This window comes from Podarcis vaucheri (assembly GCF_965113315.1).
Source record: "Podarcis vaucheri genome assembly, chromosome: 4".
Classification (NCBI taxonomy): domain Eukaryota; kingdom Metazoa; phylum Chordata; class Lepidosauria; order Squamata; family Lacertidae; genus Podarcis; species Podarcis vaucheri.
In genome coordinates, this window is record NC_138762.1 from 68,658,142 (window position 1) to 68,680,808 (window position 22,667).

Below are 22,667 nucleotides of genomic sequence, written 5' to 3' on the forward strand. Positions count from 1 at the left end.
TGATTGATAGGTGGGCATGGTTTGGGGGGGAAATGGCTTCACAGGCCAAACTGGACCCTCTCATGGTTCAAGCTTGTCCTCCAGGCTGAAAGTTCCTCCACACCTGCCTTTCCATCATTTGGAAAAACAAAAAATGTAAAATAACTGCTTAAGGCATTTTCTATCAGAAAGTTAAGAGGGAATATAGTGATACAAGATAGTTTCATAGCATAGCAAAGCTTTCATGTTGTTTAAATTACAGCAATCCTAGTCATCTATGGAAAAAAGTATGTACCATTCTGAGGCGATGGTATTTTTCATGTATTCAGTTTTTTCCCCATTGGAAATTCCTATAGTTTTTTCATTAGTTATAGAGTATGAAGATCATTATATGAAAATAATTGTATTGTCTTACACATGAATGTGAGTGTGTATGTGTTTTCTTAATTAGTATATAGATTCAACAGACCTTGAAAATAATACAGAGGTTGAGAATCCAGTGAAATTCCACCAAGCCTGGCAAAAACTATGCAAAGCAGAGTAAGTGGTGGTCTAGTTCTTAACCTCAAATAATTTTAAAAGTTTCCAGTTTCACTACCTTGTTGCCTTATAATTTCAAGTGCTTGCTTTTGTTAGTTTATTCCTTTGCAAATATATTGCACAAAGATACTTAGATTTGTTAAAAACTCACATTAGACCTTAAGCCAGGGCTTTCCAAACTTTTCATGTTGGTGAAACACTTTTTAGACACACATTATTTCACAACACAGTTATTCAGTTTTACCAGCAAACTGAAGATTAAACTAACCCCTTTCCAGCCCTGAGAGGAGCATAGGGAGTGTTCACGCGACATACCTACACACTGCTGCCGACAAACTAGCATGCCGCGACACACAGTTTGGAAAGCTCTGGCTTAAGCATTGGGATGCCTGTATTTAGAGCTTATCCATGCTGAACTGATACTATGATTTTGAACATGCTAATTTAAAGCAAAGCTTTCTGCAAAACTTACAATTTGTTCTGAGACTCTTAATAGGCACATAAAATGCCATGTAGACATGGAATTATAAAACTGAACACTTGACAAATGTAATGTTGATGGGTTGTTAAGGATGGCTTAAACTGATTGCAAATGCCTTGTGTTTCAAAATTTGCCTAGTCTAGTTTGTTTTGCACAAATTTGTCAAATGTCATAAATTAAAATAAAACAAATGTAATTTAAAGTGTATATTTTCATTGAAATATCGTGGAAGCCTTTCTGAATGCTTCCACTATTTCAAGTTTACAATTCAAAGCACCGGCTAGGATTCATATTGTATGCACACTGTACACTTCGGCATTTTGGTCTGTAATTTGTGACTTGAAATTCTGGAGTAACTTGAACAATTTGGTGAATGTTAATAGAGATTTATAGTATTTGAAGCAGAACTGATCTGCTGTATGGTGATTATGATGTATTTGTACTGTCCAGTTTTCATGATGTGAATTTAGTTGTATCATAGCCGTATTATTCTTGGATCAGAAATCTGAACAAGCTGAAAGCTTTTGTGCACAGTGAAGTCTTGCTGCTGTTCCTGTACATACATGTCCCCCCCCCAAAGTAACATGTTAAACTAACTTGCCATTCTATCTTCTCATCTGCTGCTGTGTTTGCATTTTGTATTTTATTCCAGTTGTATATTAGTTCCTGGAGGTTTTGGACATAGGGGCACAGAGGGAAAACTTCAAGCAATTTCATGGGCAAGAAAAAAGAAAAAGCCTTTTCTTGGTAAGACTTCAACTTCAGGAGTGGGCTAACTTGCACAGTCTCATAAACTAGAATCCATCTGCTTAACAGATGTGTTTTTGATTTACAGAACATAAGTGTCCACTCACTCAGAGACTATTATTAATTAAGGCATGACTAATCTGTGATCTGTTGGCCTGAATATGCACTTCTTAGCGAAGTGCCCTACTAATTGAGATCAAGGCTCACCTAGTTCAGCATTTTAATTTTTTTGCAAAAATCACAGCAGCACTAGGGATCTACTGGAAATCAACTCGCCCTACCCTCTGCCCAGTGTTCAAAACTCCCATTGTTCTAGGCACATTTTGTAACAGGGAATTTCATTAGTGCGAGCAGTTTCTGATCTCTGGATACAGTACTGCACCTAAGATTTCAGATTAAAACTGCAGAGTGGAAGGAAAGGAGGGCCTTTTTCTGCCTCCCCACTTCCAACTACTCTCTGAAAACTAGAGAAGAGACCCTCTTAAGAATATTAGGGGGGTGGGCAGGGGAAGGACTAGGCCATGTGAAAAATGAACATAATATCTTAACTTCAGTTCATTCATTTTCAGCTTTGTATTCTTGTTATAAAAAAGTGCACCTAGACATTCTGTTGTTGTGCCCATAACCTAGGATTAAGGTGCCATTTAGCTCCTAGTTTTCATATCTGTTTCTAACACTGCTTCTGACTATTCCTGCAGTACACTTGCATTTCTTACTGAATGTTTCTGACATGCAGCATGTTTACTCAGAAGTATATCGTACTGAGTTCAAGAAGACTTACACCCTCATAAGTGTGCATAGAGTTCTAGCTATAAGGTTAAACTAGAGAAGATGAAACCATACTGGAGGACAGTTTAGACCAGGAAAACAAAAGTGCAATGGAGGAGGGTTAAATTTCCCTTTCCATTTTCATGGCCCCAATCCAAGTCTGTCATGGTTTCATTTATTCAACTTTTTATAACATTAAGGCTATGTGATTGTGTATGACCTATTGTCTGTTCTTTTGCCCTCAGTGTTTAAAGTAAAACTAAACTGCTGAAAAAAGCAAAAAAGAGAAACTAAAAAAGCTTTCTAGTTCTTAGATAGATTCATATATCCATTTCATTGGAGTATACAGTTATAAGTTTGGTCCCATTTAAATCGCTTTAGCAGGAGTAAACTAGGACTGGTCAGTTTTGATCTAGCAGGCATAATGAATCCTGTTGGGATTGTATTAAACAGTGAAAAACCTAATCTTTCAAATTAAATCCAAATCAAATGCTTAGCCCGATAGTTGCAAAGATAATTCTGAATTTTTGTAAGGGCAAAAATGTCCACTGTAGTCATTAGTGCCTGAAAAAGATGCTCACACAGTTTAGGAAGTCTGTAAATTGGGCTAAACATTTCAGGAATATAAAAATTTAATTGGTCTCTTGTGAAAAAATGCATCATTAGTTTTGCATACTGGAAAGAGTTTCAGTTTTCACATTTGAAACTGAGGTTTGTTTTTATTATAATATGTTGCTACAATGTTGAGTGGGTGGGAAAGAAATTGGTTTGGATTGTGTTGGGAAACAATTTGTTGCTGTTTTATAACATGTAAGAATTTCTATGGAATCAGTACCTGAGAGTTTCTATTAAGGTTTGATTTAAATGATGTACAAATACATATATTGTAGAAACTGCTCATGTGGAAGTTGCATTTTCTGAATATCCATAGTAGTTGATCAGATATGGACCCTGGATTTTAATATTCCTGAATCTGAGCTCTAGACAGCGAATAGAGACAAATAATCAGCAAGGTATATGGCAGGCTTCCTCAACCTCGGCCCTCCAGATGTTTTGAGACTACAATTCCCATCATCCCTGACCACTGGTCCTGCTAGCTAGGGATCATGGGAGTTGTAGGCCAAAGACATCTGGAGGGCCAAGGTTGAGGAAACCCGGTATAGGGGAAATGAGAGAAAGGAATTTAGGATGTCAGCAGGCCAAGTAAATAGAGGGAGAAAATGTATGGAACATCAGTGTTTGGCCTGTGCATGTTTTTGTTTTTTCCCTAAATAGCAGTTGTGAAGTGAGGGGATCCAGATTGGGACTATGGGAAGGGAGAGGGGTACAAAGGATTAACAGTCCCTTCCTCCAGGCCATGGTCCCAATCTGCATGCCCCATAGCTGCCATTTAGCTAAGAAAAAGCAAGCATGCAATGGCCAATCACATTATTAACATCACATCTGGTTTGTACCTGAAAGGAGACGGAATAATGGGTGAAGTGTTAGAAGCAAATGGGGCATATGAGGGAAAGGCAGAGAGCATTATCATACTATTTGAGGAAGCGAGGGAAGAGAAGAATGAAGAGAGCAGTGTAATACTTAATAGGGGAAGAAGTAGGGAGAAGGGGAAAGAGGTATAGGATGTTGATGGTTCTGGATCAAGCAGGAGCCGAAGGGAGTATGAGAATATGGTCCGAGAGATAGGAGAGAAAAACGGAATCTTATGTCAAAGTCTGGGGTTGTAGCTTGAGGCAGTATTTGCACCACTAATGAATATATAGGTACTTACCTGTGGCAGGCACTTCCGGTAAAGTTTTCATTGATTAATCTGGGCAGACTGCATTTGCCTATTTTGCAAATCCTGTGACTGTTTTGTGCTGCTAAGTTGAGGGTGAGCTGCCAAGGCTGTACTAGAAAATCAAACTTATAGGGTTCTGGCATTGCCAGGAAGAATTGTTCCCTCCACCCCAAACTACACTGAATTTAAATAGTGGTTAGTGAGAAGTGATATGTTGCAGCAGTTAATGGAAAAATCTTTTGGCAAACACATTTGATTTCATTTTTATATTAAATTCCACTTTCCTATAATTGAGTTCTCAAAAACCAATAAATATGAACTGGGTCATGGCCTAGAATATAAAAAGTGTGAGTTTTTGCGCTCATTCATTCTTCTTTCCTGTTTCTTCTAGGAGTTTGCTTGGGGATGCAGCTGGCTATAGTGGAGTTTGCAAGAAACTGTCTAAACTGGCAAGGTGTGTTACCTTCTATGAAAATTGTTCATTTAAAGCAGGGATGGGTGACATTTGCTAGCCAACGGGCTAGATCTCTCTGCCATGCCAATTTGACAGTGGACAAAGAATTGTCATTTTCTGACCCTCATCTTCATTCTTCTGTGGATGTACTCCTTATATTGGGCTTTAGCTTATCTTTATTTCCTGAAACAAGGACAAGTGAAATGCTCTAATTTTGAACATATGTCTCTCTGTAGATGTTAAAATTCATATGATCCTCCCAAACGTTTTGCTGATATACCGTATGTGCCAAAAACCTCTTCAAAATGACAAAGGTGCTATATTTAGCTTAACCATCTTTAACATTTTAAAATGTAGTTGCTCTTTTTCTGCAGATGCAAATTCTACAGAATTTAACCCAAACACAAAGAATCCTGTTGTAAGTATTGAATTTCTCCTTATGGTTTTGATAGATCTTTTGTGCTGGCTACTTAACAATTGTGTCAGTCATGGTGGCATTAAGAGAGGCTGAAAGTTTGTTCCTCTATAGCAGTGAGTGGAAAATCTGTGGCGCTCTAAATATTGCTAAATATTACTAGACTTCCATCTCTTCCAACCAGCACCAACCTGCCCAATGTTGAGGGATTTTGGAAGTTGTAGTTCAGAAGGTCACATGTTCTCCATACCCTTTTCATATCCAAAGAAATAACTGACATTTGTTAATATTCCATTTTGTATGTTCTGGTGCTCAGCTCCAACAGAGAAAACATATTTGGCACTTTGCCCTGATGATCTCTGTTCTCAGTTAATGAGACTTTTCATTAGACAAATTTAATGGGCTATCACCATTGCAATTGATCAAACTGTAGAGAGGTTGCATAACAGAGGTCATAGAGCAAATAAGTGAATCATTTGCAAATTGCTGATTGGTTTTGGGTAAATCTGTTTAAAAAGATCATTATCTTGAGGATTAGTAAATGAAGAAGTAATAACAGTACTAATTTTAGCAGTTCCACGTGGTCAGAATAATTCTGGAATTACTTTAATGTCAAAAAACACCCTAACCATTATCATGCATTGATCAAGAGCTGACTAGTGTTCTGTATAGGATAATAGAGCTCATATTAAAGAAGATGTCTCTGGTTGGACTTTTCAGATAGCTTTTGCCAAGTTCCCAGACTCTAAAAAGCCTTTGCATTAGGAGAGGTACTCCTACTTCTAGGGTTCAAAGGCCAGCTAAAAAACAAGAACCAGAAGTTATGAATAACAGAGAATTTTACAGTGGAGAGTTGTAAACATCCGGCTAGTAAGATTAGGATTATTTGGTGGTGGTTGGTGCCCATTGGTGCATTCCGTAGGATCTAAGGCAGAGGGACCACCAGCTGGTGGAGCCAGAACCAGCGACCGACAGACCCAGTCCTAGACTGGTTATAACCAAAAGGACAGGCGGGTGGCTGAGGGCAGACTGAGCTGGTGGGGCAGTGCTCCTTAGACACATAGCAGAGAAAGCTCATATAAAATGTCAACTCAGTGTAATGCAACAGTGAAAAGGGCAAAGTTTTTAGGAAAGGGACTAGATATATATAAAAAGAAGTATTAACCATAGACTTAGTCCAGTTGCATATGCTTTGTGTAAACCCTTTAAATCTACTAGTCAAGATTGTGCAGGGTTTTACCAGTCATCATACATACATGGTTTGAAAGCAAATAAAGTAAATAAAGTAGATTTTTATTCAATGGCATCCATCGTTCCACAATGATTAAATTTAGTTTTAGAGAGATTCTTTGTACAAATGTAATTGTAAATGTCCTTAATAGGTTGGTTTGGGGATCTTGGAAGTACTTTCTGTCTGTTGTCTCTTCATTGGATGCCTTAGGAGAGCAAACCGGTTATTCCAGCCAAATTAGACAATCCTGCCAAACTGCCTAACTTGCTCATCAGTGCCTTGAAGTCATTAAAGTTGATTTTTCCATCTTTATCCAAGTCCGCATATTTGGATATATCGTTGAGAGACATTGAACCCTGTAAGTTTTATTTGGGTGGTGGTAAGGGAGTGAAAAACAAAGCAAAATAGTTTTAGATACGATAACCTTCAGAATAGTGAGTTACAGAACATATTTAAGCTAATTTTTTTCCTTGAAACATGGTTATCTATACACAATAATTTTGAGCAAGCCTTTTCATTTCCTTATAGGTGGTGTACAATTTTATCAGGGTATATGTTGGGTACACCTATGAACAATTCTGGAACACTGTTTTTCCCCTCATCAGCCCCATTCTGTGTTCTTCTTCCAAGTTAGAAACGGAGACAATATTCCTTGCCTTTCTCTCAGGAGTTAGAGGCTACATTTGGTTTGGGAAAACAGGATGTGGGACCAGGTGTAAAAAAGCAGACCTGCCCTGTCCTTTACTTGGCCTGAGTAAATGGTCTCATTGATGGGTGATGGAGAACTGGGAGAGTGGGGTTAGAAAAGAACTGTAATTTCCCTTCACATCCAACGTAACAGGCTTTTATTGATTTCAAACACTGCCTTTCAAAATAAAAATATAAAAATACATTTTTTTATATTTATAAATATTTATAAATATTTTCCCAAAGCATAATAGAAATATAAAATGAAAATATATCAAAACAGATACCTAAATCATAATTTAAACACTGAAACAGAAGTTTATAAAACAAATATGCAAAAGCCATTAATTATAATTGTAAGTTTTTAAACTGTTTTCGAAGTTGTTTTTCAAATAGTTGTGACTCGCCCCATGACCTTAGCGTTGAACGGTGGGTAACAACTTAAAATACCAACAAAAACAATAATAATTGTCTCTAGCATCACACCAAGATATGTAGCTTGAGTAGAGGGATGTTAAGAAGTGGGGCAGATAGGATCTGACTTAGTTCACAAAGGCTCTCAGTGAATTAACCGAGTACCATTCACATCTGTGGAAAAAAGACAAAGCACTGTACTTGGAGCAGTTAAGCTAGAAAGCTAAACCACTGAACTTTTGTTACGGTGCAAAATCTGCTCTGCTGTCAACAGTGGCTCAGCCTCCATGGCCATTGCATACTCTCCCTCTAGCAGTCCTCTTGTACTGAACAGGCAGTCTACAGAAAGGTATAATAGGCCAGGAAGGCAAATCTAACTCGCTGTGCCTTTAACATCACAGCCAAAGTATGCTTTGGTCCTGCCCAAACCAGCCTTTAATTTAGGGAGATGGCAAGGCAAATGTTAAAATCTGATGACATAAGACTGACATGTGACCCATATTAGTAGGCCTCCATTAGCCAGTGGCTGGGATTTTGTTATTGTTATAGAAACCAGACATGGCGTCTCTGTGCCCAGCTGCTTTTGTTCCAGGCGGCAACCAGGATCACAGCACTGCCATTCACTAAACAAGTGCTTCCCAAGAACATTCGGCAACTATTTTTATTCCCAGGCTCCTGCCACATAGGCTGCTTGTGGGAAAAGCAAGAGTAGATCTGTGGACGGAGAACAATCTCTTGGCTGTTGCTGGGAGGTGTGAAGGAACTTTGCATTGAAGTGCATGGCATGACCATGCTGCTGTGCGCCTTGTGAGAGAGGGTTAGGACTTCTGATCACCACTCTACATGGGGCACAAAGATTGCACTACTCTCAGTAGCTGTACCAGGCATGTTAACAGAAATAAGATACATTTGCAGATAGTTCTGTCTACTTTTGCAGAGCATATTAGCATTTTATGCGTTTACTTTCGCACTGCTTTTTAAAAAGTGCAGCTGCACCCTTTTTCTCATACTTTGTTTTATTAGCACGCTATGTGGTTGTTTGAGACAGTGCATTTATCTCTTTAGTATTTTAGCTTTTGTGCTAGCAAATGCTGTTTGTGAATGTGACCTGTGGTGCACATTCTTTTTGTGGCATTCTTATCTACTGGGTATTATTATTTCTTTTAATATTTCTATGACTCACATTAAGCTGAAAGACGGCGATTGCCCACCTAAGTGGGTATCTGAACATGTATTTCTTCATTGTTCAAAACAAGCATTCTAGCCACTAGATTTTACTGATCCTAACAGCTCTGGTGAGTTACATTTTTCAGCTGCGATTTCCCCTCAATGTATATTCCCACTGTCCTTGCTGAACTCATCTTTTGTTCCAAAACTATTATAAAAGTTACTTTTATGTACAATTTATCCCAAATATTAGCTTTCACTAAATACCTAACTGAAACACTTACATTTTAGCAAGGAGCATATATTTTTTAAGGTACCTATTAATTGTGCATAGTTTTCTCTATATTTAATTTTGCACAGAAATGGATAGACTAGACCAGGCTTCCTCAAACTCGGCCCTCCAGATGTTTTGAGACTACAATTCCCATCATCCCTGACCACTGGTCCTGGTAGCTAGGGATCATGGGAGTTGTAGGCCAGAAACATCTGGAGGGCCGAGCTTGAGGAAGCCTGGACTAGACTCTTTGTTTCAGAAGGCACTGGAATGCTTATTATGATCTTAAACAGAACTTAAGCAAATTTGCTAACATTTACTCTATACACACGTATCAACCCATTCTTGTTTGGGCCTGTTCTGACAGAGTCTTGTTTATTTCCATTGAACACTTTGGGGGTCTGCTGGAAGCTACCATATTAAAAACTGGATGCTACGATATTAAAAGAGAAAGAAAATTTTGAGGGCTTTATATTGTTGGCATATTCAGCAAGTTCGCTAGGTAATTCTTAGAGCACCCTTCTGTTGTTCTAAGTCCTGACTTTGACATCTTTCCATTGTGGTTCTCAATTTATAATTTCCCCACCTATTCTGTAATCCAGTGACGCTCTTTATGTAAGTAACTTAGAGAGGACTCTCGCCTCAGAAACCAACAACTAACTTCAGCTAAAATAATAATTTTGTTTCCAAAATTTGATATTATAATCAACTTCCTTGTCTCTAGCTACTTAAGATTCTAGCAGTAACTAAAATTTCACCATAACACGTTCATAGACTGCCCAGTGTTTTGTATAATCAAACCCATATATTTGTCTGAAGAAACCCTTAAAATGTTAATTAAAATGTTTGAAAAACATTTTGATGGAGAGATTTCAATGTTTGAAAACATGATTTCATCTAAATTAAAACTTTTCAAGTGCGATCAACAAAAACAATCTAAATATTGCAAATGTTTTTCTGAACAATATTTTCAGCATGTAAAGTAAAGACAAACATTCAAGCATCAGTGTACTAGATTTCTTTTTGCCTTGTTACCTTTTGTAAAACATGCTTTTCTTAGGATCAGATTATCCTACTTTTCTCAGGTTGCCTAACAGCTACAAATAATCATTATAGAAGCAATATAAAAAAATTCCTTCCAGTAGCACCTTAAAGACCAACTAAGTTAGTTCTTGGTATGAGCTTTCGTGTGCATGCACACTTCTTCAGATACACTGAAGTGTGCATGCACACGAAAGCTCATACCAAGAACTAACTTAGTTGGTCTTTAAGGTGCTACTGGAAGGAATTTTTTTATTTTGACTATGGCAGACCAACACGGCTACCTATCTGTAACTGGAACCATTATAGAAGCAGTTCACCAAAGTAAAGCCTGTATTAATTTCATTTAGAATTGGATATGAAGCTACACAAATTATTACAATGAATGGAAGCTGTTGTCTATCTTGCTGAATTATTCCCACATTGCTGTCCCTCCCCATCCCTCCCTTGCTGTCCAGTCATGTTTTAAACTCTTCAGAGCTTCGTTGGACTATGTCCCTTGTTTGCACTTTAGTGAGTTGGATTTGTTTGGAAAATACCACAAATTAGATGCAGGCTTCGGTAAATATTAATGTTATCTAGTGTAATTGGCAGTCCAATTTGGAAAGACTTACCAAAACATTCGAGAAGTGGCTCTGAATCAAACTTTTAAGTCCGTCCATGGAGAGCAGATGCTTGCTACCTTCTTTCATAGCATACTGAGTGAAGAGACTTAAGAGTTGGTCACTATTAAATTCTGCCATATTTTTGTATATTCGAAAGCTGTAAAAGAGCAAAGTTAACATATTTTGAAGTCTGTAGAGGGGAAATACATAGATTTAATACGACAACTACATAGGTATGTGGAAAATGTAGTTTTATATAGCAATTACAATGAAGCCATTTTCTCTTAAGTTGCTAATTCAGCTCAAACAACATTAATTGCAAGCTAACTGACATCATATGTGAAACTTCTGACATGCGGTATTTTCTCCTGTGGAAAAACTTTATCATGTTTTCCTAATATATATTTTTCTTGGAAAGATAAAAACACATTTTTCTTTATACACTGTGGTGCAATGCATTCTGAAAGTAGTAGAATTGAGGACATTCATAGAAGACATCCAAAAAGACATAGAATAAATAAATCATATTTACCTAATACTCCAAAAGCAGAGGCTCTGCAAATGCAATGTGAGAAGCTCAGGGCTGAGGCATCCTTTTATGTCTCTCCCGCTCCACCCAGTTATGCCTCTCACTGCGCCCTGATTATGAAATTTGTCTTTGCTGACAGATGTTGGATGTGTTACATACTTTTAACATTCAAGTTTATTTTTTTAAAGAACAAAATATGGTAATTGGATTCACCCTGCCGGTGTATCTTAGAAGCTTTGTTTTTTCCTTTTCAGATGTGTTTTTGGGATAAGGAAATAGCTGGATATTGCTAGAACTTTGTTATATTTTTAACAGCAGCCCACGCTTTTGACAGATCTATATAGACTCTTTGTAACCAGGCACACTGCAGTATTACAAGTTTTTCCTGATTCCCCTCATTCATACTTGTAATAGATCTGTGGTGTAAGTAGGAAATGCCACAGCATGTCCTGGCCCATGCCAGCTTTGGAAGGCCCATGTCTGATAGTTAAGTCTATACCGATAAAAGAAGCACTTACAGCAACTCCCGCAGCGCATATGCACAAACATGCCTCTAGCCACCAAGCAACTGTCCCCCCACAGATATGCTCCTTGCAGTGCAGTTGCAGCAACAGTGAGACGCCACCCCTCTGCTGGCTTATATTCCCTCACCTGGTGGGTTGCACACCAACAACCTGAGACGTCTTCTGCATGGAACTCGTTGCTGCTCTTCCCGCTTCAAGTCCCTCCTGGTTCTCAGAGACAGTGGGTTGGAGGAAGGTGGGGAGTCTCCCGACCCATCTGCTGCTTGAACAGCCTCTTCTTCTGCCACATCCTGCACACCTTCCTTCACCTCCGACTCTCCCTCCTCCCCATGCCCTGGCTCCTACTTGTGGGTGGCGTCACTGGTCCCCTGCCTCCGCCACACACTCTTCAGAGCCCCGCCAGTCCCTGACATAGCAATGCACTTAGCATAGCTTCATACCAGATAGCACACCTGTAGCCCTTGAAAACATCTATCCTTTCAAAGGAATTAAGTAACCGAGAAGAAGGGTTTTTTTCTTCCGCTGCTCTGCCTGTGTTTAGTTTTCAAACACAGATTTGTTGAAGCTAATAAGGGAACAAGAGTGTCAAGTAGAGAGAGAGAAAGAGAGAGAGAGAGAGAGAGAGAATGAGTTATAAAATGACTATTAAGTCATCCTGATTTTACCACAATTCCATGTAGTTTTTGCATTTTAGCAGGATGTTAGAAACTAATAAGATACTTAGACAAATGGTTTTCAGAAGAGGTAGGTAATACAGGTAGGTGGCAGCTACCTGTAGTTTGTAAAATAATATTTTAAGCAAAGTATACTGACTTCATTGGCCGGTAGTTGTATATCAAATTTCAAATCTGAATTCACGACAAACTAAGCTGATACTTTTAATGAATTCTCTATATCACTGGTTCCCAATTAGCTATTTACTGAGGACCCCCTATATTTCAAAGGCCAAGCCACAGACCCCCTACTTTTGAAAATTTTTATAGCTCTATGGTAGTTACCTCTGCAGAGCAATTTTTTGAACAAAATATGTGGTAGCCCCCTAATAAGCAAAGGACCTTAGGTATATTAAAAAATAGACTAGGGCTGAGCGATACCTGGTTTTCAACATCGTGATATATCAGCAGCTAAACATCACAATATTCCGATATATCACGATGTCTGAAATGGAAGATCAGGCATGGAGATGAGGGAAGGAACAGTCACAGAGATCTGTTAAGAGAGTCGAGTAAGTATTTGTGAGGGAGTGGGGTGGGTGCCACTGCTGGTCTGCTTCAGGTTACTGCATTAACTGCACCTTATTAGTGATGATGTTTTAAATCTTCAGAACGACACACCTGTTTGTTGTGACAATGAAGAACACTGCTACTGTTGTATTGTTGGCTCCATAGCACTGATTTGTTACCATGATGATGCCTGCTGCCATTTACTCCTTGTTTATCTCCTCTACATCTAAACACCCCCACATTTCTCATAGGGCGTATGCTCTATAAACTGGGTGTGTACATTGAATCCAGGCAGCTTAATGATTGGCCTAGGGCACTAGGATATTTCATTCTGAAGTTATTGCTGGCCTAGAAGGAATATGGTCTTTTCCATCATTCCTTTTCATTTCTGATATCTGCTGATAATAAGATCTAAGAAAACAGTTATAAGCTGTTATTCATCTTGTGCATTTCTGTACCCCCATCTGTTGCATTGATAAATGTATTTACAACAGAACAAATCTTTGCTAACGAATTTATTTGCTTATTCTCAAAGCCTGCTCCAAAGGCAGTATGATGGTGAGAGACATGATGTTGTTTGACAGGGTTAAAGGAAAGGCAACAGTTGCAGGAGACTCAGGAAGTGGGGCTTCTAATGCAAACAGGCAGAAGTATTGCATGTTTGGATGAAGGCATGCCAAGAGAAGCAATCACTATATAAAAGCTAGTTCCTAAGTTCCATCCTGCTCTGCCAAACTCAGACAGGTCCAACACTCATACTGTTTCACTACAAAATGTCATTTCTTCCTGTTATCAACTATAAAATCTACCTACAGTATACATTAAACTGGGAAAAACAGAAATTTATTTTGGCAGTTTATGTACTGGTGGGGGGTGGGGGATGAAATCACATGTACATGATCCGTAATGGTGTCCGTTTCCTAATTGCAAAGGTGATTCAGTAATGTATGGAAGGGATGCTGTGGATTGTTTTAGGGATCCAGATTGGAGATCCTGTCTTAGATGTAGCTACAGCTCTTTGTTCTCCAAATTTGGTGGATACCTTTTGGTTCGTGCAAGTTGAGGATGTGGACATAATTCTTGGGAAAGTGTGGTCAACTACATTCTTGCCTATCCTGGCTTACGACAGCACTTTAGGACTGAATTGCTTGGTGATAAATATCCCATTTAGTAAGTATCCCATTAGAAAAAGGAACAGATTTTTAAAATTAACAATCAGTCTCCAATACACCATTCTTAGGCAGCATATCTGAGTGTGTTGTGGTATTTCGCCTTGTAAAATCTGGTTTTGTTTTGTTCAGGTAATTGGGAATGGCAGTGAATAAAGGTGGCATTTAGTTCTAGTTTTTTTCTTTTACTTTTTTTATAAAAAAGAATAAAATTTACTGGTTTATTCTATAGGACAGAGTTTAATTGGGCCAGTGCCAGAATATAGCACAGAAGCTTTCACCTACTTTTCATGAAATATCTGACCTCAGAGCCCTCCACTTCTGTGCCTTCAGTGAACATTTCTTATAGGAATTCTATAAATGAGCATGAAAATGGTGGATGTGATTGGCACCATATCTTGTAATTATTGCAGTTCTGTAGTTGGTTACCACGACACCATGGTTTCTGGAATGAACATAATATTTAAGATTAAATATGGCACACAGTAATATTAGATGTATAATACTAAGTCTCACTAAGAGTAGACCCCTGGAAATCTGTACTTAGGTTATTGATTTCAGTCATTTATTCTGAATATAACTCATACTGGATATCACCCATAGTAAACAGTCTAAGATAATCAGATTTGTACTCATGATAGGAGATACCAGGTTTAGATATCCAGAGCGCTGGCAAATATAGTAGAACATAACTCCATGTCCTGCCTATGTGTTTCTGTTCTTAAGCACCACTCCCAACTCTTTCCATTCCATGTATGTGTCATGATGTACAATGAAGGTGTGCCTGCATCTCTAGATTCAGATAGCCTATTAGGAAAGAATCAGCAAAGTTCAAATTTTGAGGTGCACAGCATCCTTGCATTCAACAAAGGCTCCAGACACCGGTGACTAACATCATATTGCAGCTTCTTTGGTGCTCTTTTAAGCCTGGAACAATTAATCTATGGCGGCAATCCTAAACTGGGGTAAGCCCCAGGGAATTTACTGGGGTGTGCTTTTGACTAGACATACTTGGGATTGTGTTGTAATTGTCCCATGTGTCCTGTGAGTCAGCAGATGCTTGGATCTTAGAATGAAACCACCTATCCCTTCCTTAATTGTTTGTGGTTAATCAACTAATTGGCTGTTGGCTGGAATGTCCACACTTAATTTGTGGTCTGTAGCAATTTATTTTAAGCATTATAGGGTAATTCATATATCCTTTGGAATATGTAATTGTATAAACTTCCAGCAGGTCAAAGGGCAAGAATGCAATGGGCTGGCCAAGTCAGGGATGACAAGGACCATAAGGAGGGCTCTGGTGGGGTTGTGGGACCCTTTGCTGGGAGTGAGGCAATCTTTAAACGAATATCCCAGTGAGGGAAATCCGGGGATGGGGTTCCACATCCATTCTTTATACAACATGAGATGGGAAACTTCTGGCCTGTGGGCTCACAAGAAGGTCCTAATCTGGGCCCACAAGAAGGTCCAGTTTGGCCCACAAGGCCATTTCCCCCAAATCATTACTGGTGATGCTAGCTTAAGAGGTGGGAACTTTTTGGCAAGTCTGGCCCACGCTGTTCTCTTCAGCTTCTGAAAAAGGATCTCTGTGTGACAGGCTGCTTTTTTAAAAGGTCTGCTTTCTTTTTTATTTTCTTCATTGTTGTATGATGGAGCAGTCACTGCCAGAACCAATGTGTGCTCTGTGCCTTGCAGAGTGAGTGGTAAATTGGCTGGTCCAGACCAGTGCTGTATCATTAATAAAAGACCACTAAATAGCCTGCTGCAAGAGATTTACCAAATGCTTTGAAGATAAAATTGTTAAGTTGCAGCTTGTGGTTTCAACATCAGTTGTTGCAGACGGAAGATGTGGACAGGAGACTTGTAGCAGTGAGAGGAGCTACATGCCCCCTCAATCCCTGCTCATCATGGCTGATAAAGTCTAAAAGTAAGTGACTGTCTCGATGGGTGTAGGGAATCGTTAATGTCTCATTGTGAAAGGGAGTCATTGAAAGAGGCAGTGGTGCAGCCCTGCTTGAAAAAGTCCTCCCAGGATCCAGAGGTCTAAGAAAACTACCACCTAGTCCCTGATATTTTCTTCTTGGGCAAGATGCTCTAGTGATACAGGTATGCCTTGAGGAAGCAGTTAATCTAGACCTGGCTCAATACGGTTTCAGGTTCATATTTAACACTAAAGCAGCCTTGGTCCCCCTGATTGATGGCCTTTATTGGAAGACAGATGGAGTGGGAGTTGGTTCCCTGTAGTTTTTCCTTGACCTCTCAATGGTTTTTGACACGGTTGACTATGAGGTCCTTCTGGAATTACTCTGGAAGATGGTACTCGGAGGCACTGTACTGTGGCGGTACTGCTCCTACCTGCAGTGCTATTTGTACTAAGAGACTGTTGCTCAGCTTCGTGGCTTTTGAGCTGTAAGGGTATTGTAAGGTTCCATTCTGTCTTCTATGCTGCTCAACATCTATAGAAAATCACTGTGAGTTACCATCTGAGAATTTAGAGCACTGTGCACAGTTCTTATCTCTTCATTCCATCTGAATTAGGAGAAGCTGTGAAGGTGTTGGACCAGCATCTGGAAACCATGATGGGCTGGAAGAGGGATAATCAGTTGAAGCTGAATCTTGATATGATACTGTGCCAGGGCATAATTTGGGAGTACTCCTGGATTCTAGCTTGTCACTGGAGTCCTAAGAGGCTTCTGTGAGGCATATTAACAGTACAAGAAGGCGCACGTGCTTGTTCGCCACACAGCCACTCAGCTGATTTCTCCACAGTCACGGTGACATTCACACCATCTTGTGTCAGACGCTCACAAACGCCATGAAGCACTGTTTAATTGAATTTTTTCCTCACTGAAAATTGTATCCAGTAAAGTCAGAATAAAAGCCGCTTTCAAATGGGCTAGAAAAAGGGGGGTTTCTTTACACCGTTCATGTGTCTTATCCACATGCAACTGGAAGGAAAGTTTAAAAAATGTTTTTGTGGCAAGAAAGAAGTCAGTTGAATACACCCTAAAATTAAATACATCTTAGGGTGTGGTTTCCAAAAGATTGCTCTCTGAAGTCTGATAAGGATGGATAAAGTTGCCATCCTTTAACTGCCAAGAATGGAAAAGGTCCAAATAACCCATAGGGGCAAAAAGGGTGTGTGCTGCAGATAACTCTAAGAAGATATATAATTAAAATAGTGTAGATCGTTTTGAGTTCAGTATGAACCTTTGGGCTGGCACATGCACGACATTTTATCATTTTGCTATGCTAAGAGGTTTTGCTGCTGCATCTACACAATCATTAAAATAATTCAGTTACAGGTATGCAAATATCCAGTTGATCGTATCTAAAGACTACCTCAAGCATAATGTGAGATCCTATAGATATTGCTGTGAGGTAAAGTGCATTATATAAACCCTGGGGTAATGATGCAGAAATGTATAAACGCATAAATACATCCGAAATAATAGGAAAATGTATAAACAGTTTTGAATATAATGCTTGTAGAAAATTATCTCCCCTGAAGATAACTTTGTGATAGTATATAACAATAATGGCAGTCACTTTAATTCGGATCCATTTGTAAAAGAAGATTTTCTGCCAGGCTCCAGCAGAGGGAGATATCAGAAATTTGCTTCCTCTTCATGCCTTTTTCCTTTTGAGTTGTGCCTTTTAGAATATAAGATTAGGGGACGAGAGTACCGCTGTTTATTGATCTTATATAAGCTGTTCTTATAGCCTTTTTGGCTAAAGAGCAGATTAAAAATACTGCCAGTGAGTTCATAAGGATGCTCATTCATGTCCTGTTGAAGTGGCTGGCTGCATCTTTCAGTTAATTAACTAGTTGTTACGTGTAAGTAGTGTTTCATAAACAGCAAATGTAGGTCACCAGAGTGTGTTGAAGTGGAAAACATCAGATTGTGTATGTGTGTGTGTGCATTGTTCGTAGTAAGCCTGGAAGGAGCCAAGATTTAGGGTATCACAAAGTACGGCTCACATCCTAATTGGGATTGTTGAAACAGAAAAGTGGGTTGGAGTTGCTCCAGGCCCAGTTACCTCCGGCTGGAGATATATTCGTACAGAAAGAAGATGAGCACAGGAACAAAAAGGAAGAAGTGGCATGATGGAGGGGCTGGTGTTGCACAAGAGGAGTGTAGGAAGTGAGCAGGAATGTGAGAGTAGGCAATGGGTGCACCTAGTAAGGTTTCTAGATTGGTATACAGATGGTTAACTGGGAAATTATTGGGGAAAACAGATATGAGTTAAATTTGCTGGAGAATATATTGATAGGGAATTTTTCATTCACCGGGACAAATAGATATAAGTGGCATGTTATAAAGCAGCATGAGATAGAATTCAAGTGAACCAAGTCATCCTTATCCAATGAACCAAATATTTCATTGATTCTAATAAATGAATGGGCATGTATTAAATAGGGATGGAATGTGTCAGGTCCAGAAACTTCAAAAGCTCATCTTTCAATTCTTTTCCTTTGATAATGGAATGCACTTTCCACAATACTTCTTTTTAACTCAACTTTATATATTGCTTACTCTCACATTACACTATACTACAGTAGAGGAAGTGATTGTAATGTGTGAGGCCAAGTGAGATGTGTGAGGTGTCGGCCTTTGTATCACTCCTCCTGTCATCACCCCAACCACACCCTGTGGAGCAAATTGTTCTTTTTAGCTCAAGTTGTTGTACTCTTGCACAGCTACCATTCAGTTTAACAGCCTTACTGAAAGAAATATCCTGTGATGACTGTACCCACAATGTAATGATAGCTTAGAGAATAAAGCAGTTCACATTTATTGATATGTTTTTATTGTCATAATCTTGTTCTCATGCCTCAGAAAGAAACCAGTTTGTTACTTTAGGGTTTCGTCCTTTATTATTTTGTTTTGCTTTCTTTCTAGAAATTGCAGTGCTCTTTCATATTCTTGTAGGGCGTACTATTGACTTCACCCCATTACTTTGGCCATCACAGCCTCAAATTCTTCAAAACTGACTTCTCCATCATTATTTTTGTCCATCTCTTTGAATACGGCATCAATAGTAGAAGCCTGTGATTTTAATACAAAACAAGAAGGTCAAATCAATGGATGTCACCTTAGTGACAATAATTTTGCTATTTTCTCTCTACTTTGAGATTTGCTGTCTCTGTGAAGCAGTCCCTGGCTTATACTTACTCAAGTCACTGCGTGGTTCATTTTTAAAGTTTCTTAGGTTACCATTTGATATTTGGCTTTCCCAGTTGTTTAACAATGAGGCTCTATATAGATTGTAATCCTACACACACTCACTTAGACTAAGTCATACTCAGAGTAGATCTGCTAAAATCAATGGACATAAGTTAGCAACCTAGTGGCTCTATTCTGAATATAACTTTTAAGATACAGCCCATAATTTCCAATGTAAGAACTAAGTGCTTTAAGGACTGGAATGCCAGTCGTTAAATATTTTACTATAAATACTAAAACTGAAAATTAAAGCACTGGTGCTACAATTACAAGCAAATTTCTTAAACGTAATGGTCAGTTTTGCTCCTGCTGTGGAGGACACCTACTGACATGCTGTTCCTCTAAACTTCAGCCCAGCATTTATTGTGTCTCTGTTTCTGTGACGGGTTGCTTACAGTGTTAGTCCTGCTCAGAGTAGACCCATTGATAGCAATGAGCATGACTAACGTCATCAATTTCAGTGGGTCTAGTCTGAGTATAACTTATGTGCCAATGAACCTCCAGCAATCTATCTCAGGCATTGTGGAGTAAATATATATACATTAAATAAAACAATGTACAGTACATTATGGGACTATGAGCACGTGTCTCATTAGGAAAAATGGAAATGCTTGGGGCTTCATTCTTTTAAATTCTGCGCTTTCTGCAGTCTTGCTCTTTTCACCCCCAGTTAAATATTTGGCAAATATTACTTCTGTAATTGCTTTTGGACATTTCCACACACTTTCATATGCTGCCTCAATGAAACAATTATGGACTTGCCTTTGGTACATTTGGAAATTCCTTCTCAATTAATTCTTTCAGTTCACATTGCGATAGTTGATTAGGATCACCCCCTTTTGAAGCATACTTGGCGAAAACCTTTCTCAGTTCTTCAGTAGATGTCTTGGCCATTTTATAGAACTCCTGGAAAGGTAATGTTCCAATGTGCTCAAATTAGAAATAAAGAAAAGAACACACAAGTAGAATAAGCTAACAAAAAATCACTGCAAAAGATAGAAATATTCAAATCACTTGATTATTATTTATATTTCACTCTTCTATGAAAAACTAAACAAAGTGACTTACAAATAAAAACAAAATCAAAAGATAACAAAAGCAGTCATAACAGTCAATCAGGATTATTTTAAAAACAGTGTAAATAACTTTGTTTAAAACTGTTATCTGCAACAGTTTTCTGTACATGTTGCAGCTTCTGTTTTTCAGTCTTCCACAATTGCAGCTACAGGGCAAATTCATATATTTAAACCTGTTACCTTATCCTGATCAAATTGTATGCCCATTGATGGTCCCACACATTTCTGTTTGCAATTTGTATGCAGCCTACTGACTGCCTGAACAGATTTATTGCAGCAGAAAATATATGTGGTTTTTTTACACATTTATTCAAAAGTTACAATACAGCTTTGTCCACTGTCATAATATCACAGAATGATCACTTCATTCTTCAATCCCACATCTCTGTCATGTTGGCTCACCAAATACCCTCAGTAGGAACCCAACTATCAATCTGGTTTACTAGACATTTTCAATCAATATATCCCGTCCACAGACACGTCTGCAATGCTGTTGGCATTAAAATACCCGATTCTTCGGTGTTTATGATGAAGACTACCTACAGCTGCACCAGTATGAAGCAAAAGCAATAGAGTAATGTATTTGAATTTACATGTTACATACTCAGGATGAATGCAAGGAGAAGCACCATTTTGAACATAGTTTTTATGTAGAACAGTATTAGAAAGATTGGGAAGCAGGCGATCAACACAGAAAACAGGCGAGCAGCAGATAAAATATGGCATGATATATGGCACGAAGAAATAAAAGTTGGAAAAACTGAATTGCCTGATATCCTGGCTTTCTGTCTGCCACTTTGTGGAGGCAAAACAAAAAAACCAAAAAACCACCTGGTGATACCCGCTCACTACAATTTCTAGGTTCATTTCCTTGGAAGCACACCCTGTCCATTTCAAATTACTTCCAATTAAGTGTGTTTTAGGAATACTAACTTGGAACTTCATCTTTTGCAAAGTTCAGTTCCCTGATCCAGCAAGGGAATTGTAATGATCAGCTGCAGATGGACTATTCATTGTTGGTGGGGATGTGCAATCCTAATTCTATTGAACGGTTTAAGAAAGGCGCTTCCATAGCCACTGTCTCGCATTGCTAATTCTAACAATAACATTCTTGTAGCATTATAATAGGATTTGAGCCGTTGCATTTAAGCAACTGAACTCTGTGGAGGATTAGTTCTAGGGCATACTTCGTGGTTTTTCAATTCATGCCCCTCAGAAGGGGCCTTGGCGGGGGTGAATATTGCGCCCACATCCCTTTATAGGGGGGTTACTACAGGTTGAAAAAAATTACACAGCTTTTCATATGGCATTCCCCACAATGCAATACTATGTAGTAGAATAGCATGACAACACTTGCTGTTTTGTTAGCAATGACATCTCTAAATAATAAGTGATACTATACTGCCAATAGTAAAGCAATTTAAATATGGATATCAAATGATTTCAGAACTAGTTGCAAGTGCCCGTTCTAAATTACAGTGGTGCCTCGCAAGACGAAATTAATTCGTTCCGCGAGTCTTTTCGTCTTGCAATGTTTTTCGTCTTGCGAAGCACGGTCCGTCGCAACTGCGCCTCTTCAAGCGGCTTTAAGAAAAAAGCGAACAAACTCGCAAGACGTTTTCGTCTTGCGAAGCAAGCCCATAGGTAAAATCGTCTAGCGAAGCAACGCAAAAACCGAAAAACCCTTTCATCTAGCGAGTTTTTCGTCTTGCGAGGCATTCGTCTTGCGGGGCACCACTGTAATGCAATGCATGCAGGCTGAAAATGGGGCTTGTTTTTCAGACTGACCAGATGAGTTTTAAAATGGATAAGAAGTTACAACTCAATGTCATGCAGGGTAGTAGCCCAAGACTGAGTAAACTACAGCTTCCAGGGCAATTACCGTATTTAAAACAATAAAACAAACAAGCATAGATTATCACATGAAATTCAGATCTTACTTACCTTGCTCTGCAAACCTAAAACCCCCTGAAATTGTCAAGGCAGCTTTAAAAGACGCAGTTTGAGACTGGCATTCTTATAGTCCTCTGAGGCAGGAGTGTCAACCTGATTGTGAAATGTTTGTGTTGTTTGTTGCTATTAACAATAATAATTAATAGTTTAAGTTTGTTTGTACTTCTTTCCCGTGTCTTTGTTTCAAAATTCCTAATTATATTTCTGCAAGAAAGAACTCCCTTTGACTAGGGTTGCCACCTTTGTTCTGGCAAAATACAGGGAGGGGCAGGGCATGTGGTGCTTCAGAGCAGTCCATTGCAATCTACTGCAGCCTAACAGGATGGCCCCTAGAATTTGACACAGAAAATGCCCTTTCCCACACGGCCACCTCCCAAACCAT

At 38.9% G+C, this 22,667-nt stretch overlaps 2 protein-coding genes and 1 long non-coding RNA gene across 7 annotated transcripts in view; 1 reads left to right on the forward strand and 2 right to left on the reverse strand.

Moving 5' to 3' along the window:
• Positions 1 to 22,667, forward strand: part of CTPS2 (CTP synthase 2) — a 65,165-nt gene that overhangs the window by 26,166 nt on the left and 16,332 nt on the right. For all 5 annotated transcript variants that reach the window (XM_082220882.1, XM_082220886.1, XM_082220883.1 and 2 more), the window contains 4 exons: positions 431 to 519; positions 1,653 to 1,747; positions 4,687 to 4,749; positions 5,124 to 5,167. In XM_082220882.1, the coding sequence (XP_082077008.1) occupies positions 431 to 519; positions 1,653 to 1,747; positions 4,687 to 4,749; positions 5,124 to 5,167 (291 nt within the window). The remainder of the gene's footprint in view (positions 1 to 430; positions 520 to 1,652; positions 1,748 to 4,686; positions 4,750 to 5,123; positions 5,168 to 22,667) is intronic.
• LOC309531443 lies at positions 6,437 to 11,258 on the reverse strand. Its single transcript, XR_014219311.1, has 3 exons — positions 11,116 to 11,258; positions 10,593 to 10,740; positions 6,437 to 6,751 (listed from the first exon to the last, which is right to left on the reverse strand). It is a non-coding gene; the product is annotated as an uncharacterized lncRNA (long non-coding RNA).
• On the reverse strand, positions 18,454 to 22,511 carry S100G (S100 calcium binding protein G). The gene is made up of 3 exons (XM_082221090.1): positions 22,277 to 22,511; positions 20,019 to 20,162; positions 18,454 to 19,079 (listed from the first exon to the last, which is right to left on the reverse strand). The coding sequence occupies exons 2-3, from the start codon at positions 20,148 to 20,150 to the stop codon at positions 18,978 to 18,980; spliced, it is 234 nt and encodes a 77-aa protein (XP_082077216.1). The 5' UTR covers positions 20,151 to 20,162; positions 22,277 to 22,511; the 3' UTR covers positions 18,454 to 18,977.

Bases quoted from the DNA above. Each gene is read 5' to 3' on its own strand.
- S100G (XM_082221090.1), bottom strand. From the start codon at position 20,150: ATGGCCAAGACATCTACTGAAGAACTGAGAAAGGTTTTCGCCAAGTAT. The intron at 19,080-20,018 runs GCAAGTCCATAA...TTAAAATCACAG, and splicing joins AATTTCCAAATGTACCAAAG to GCTTCTACTATTGATGCCGT.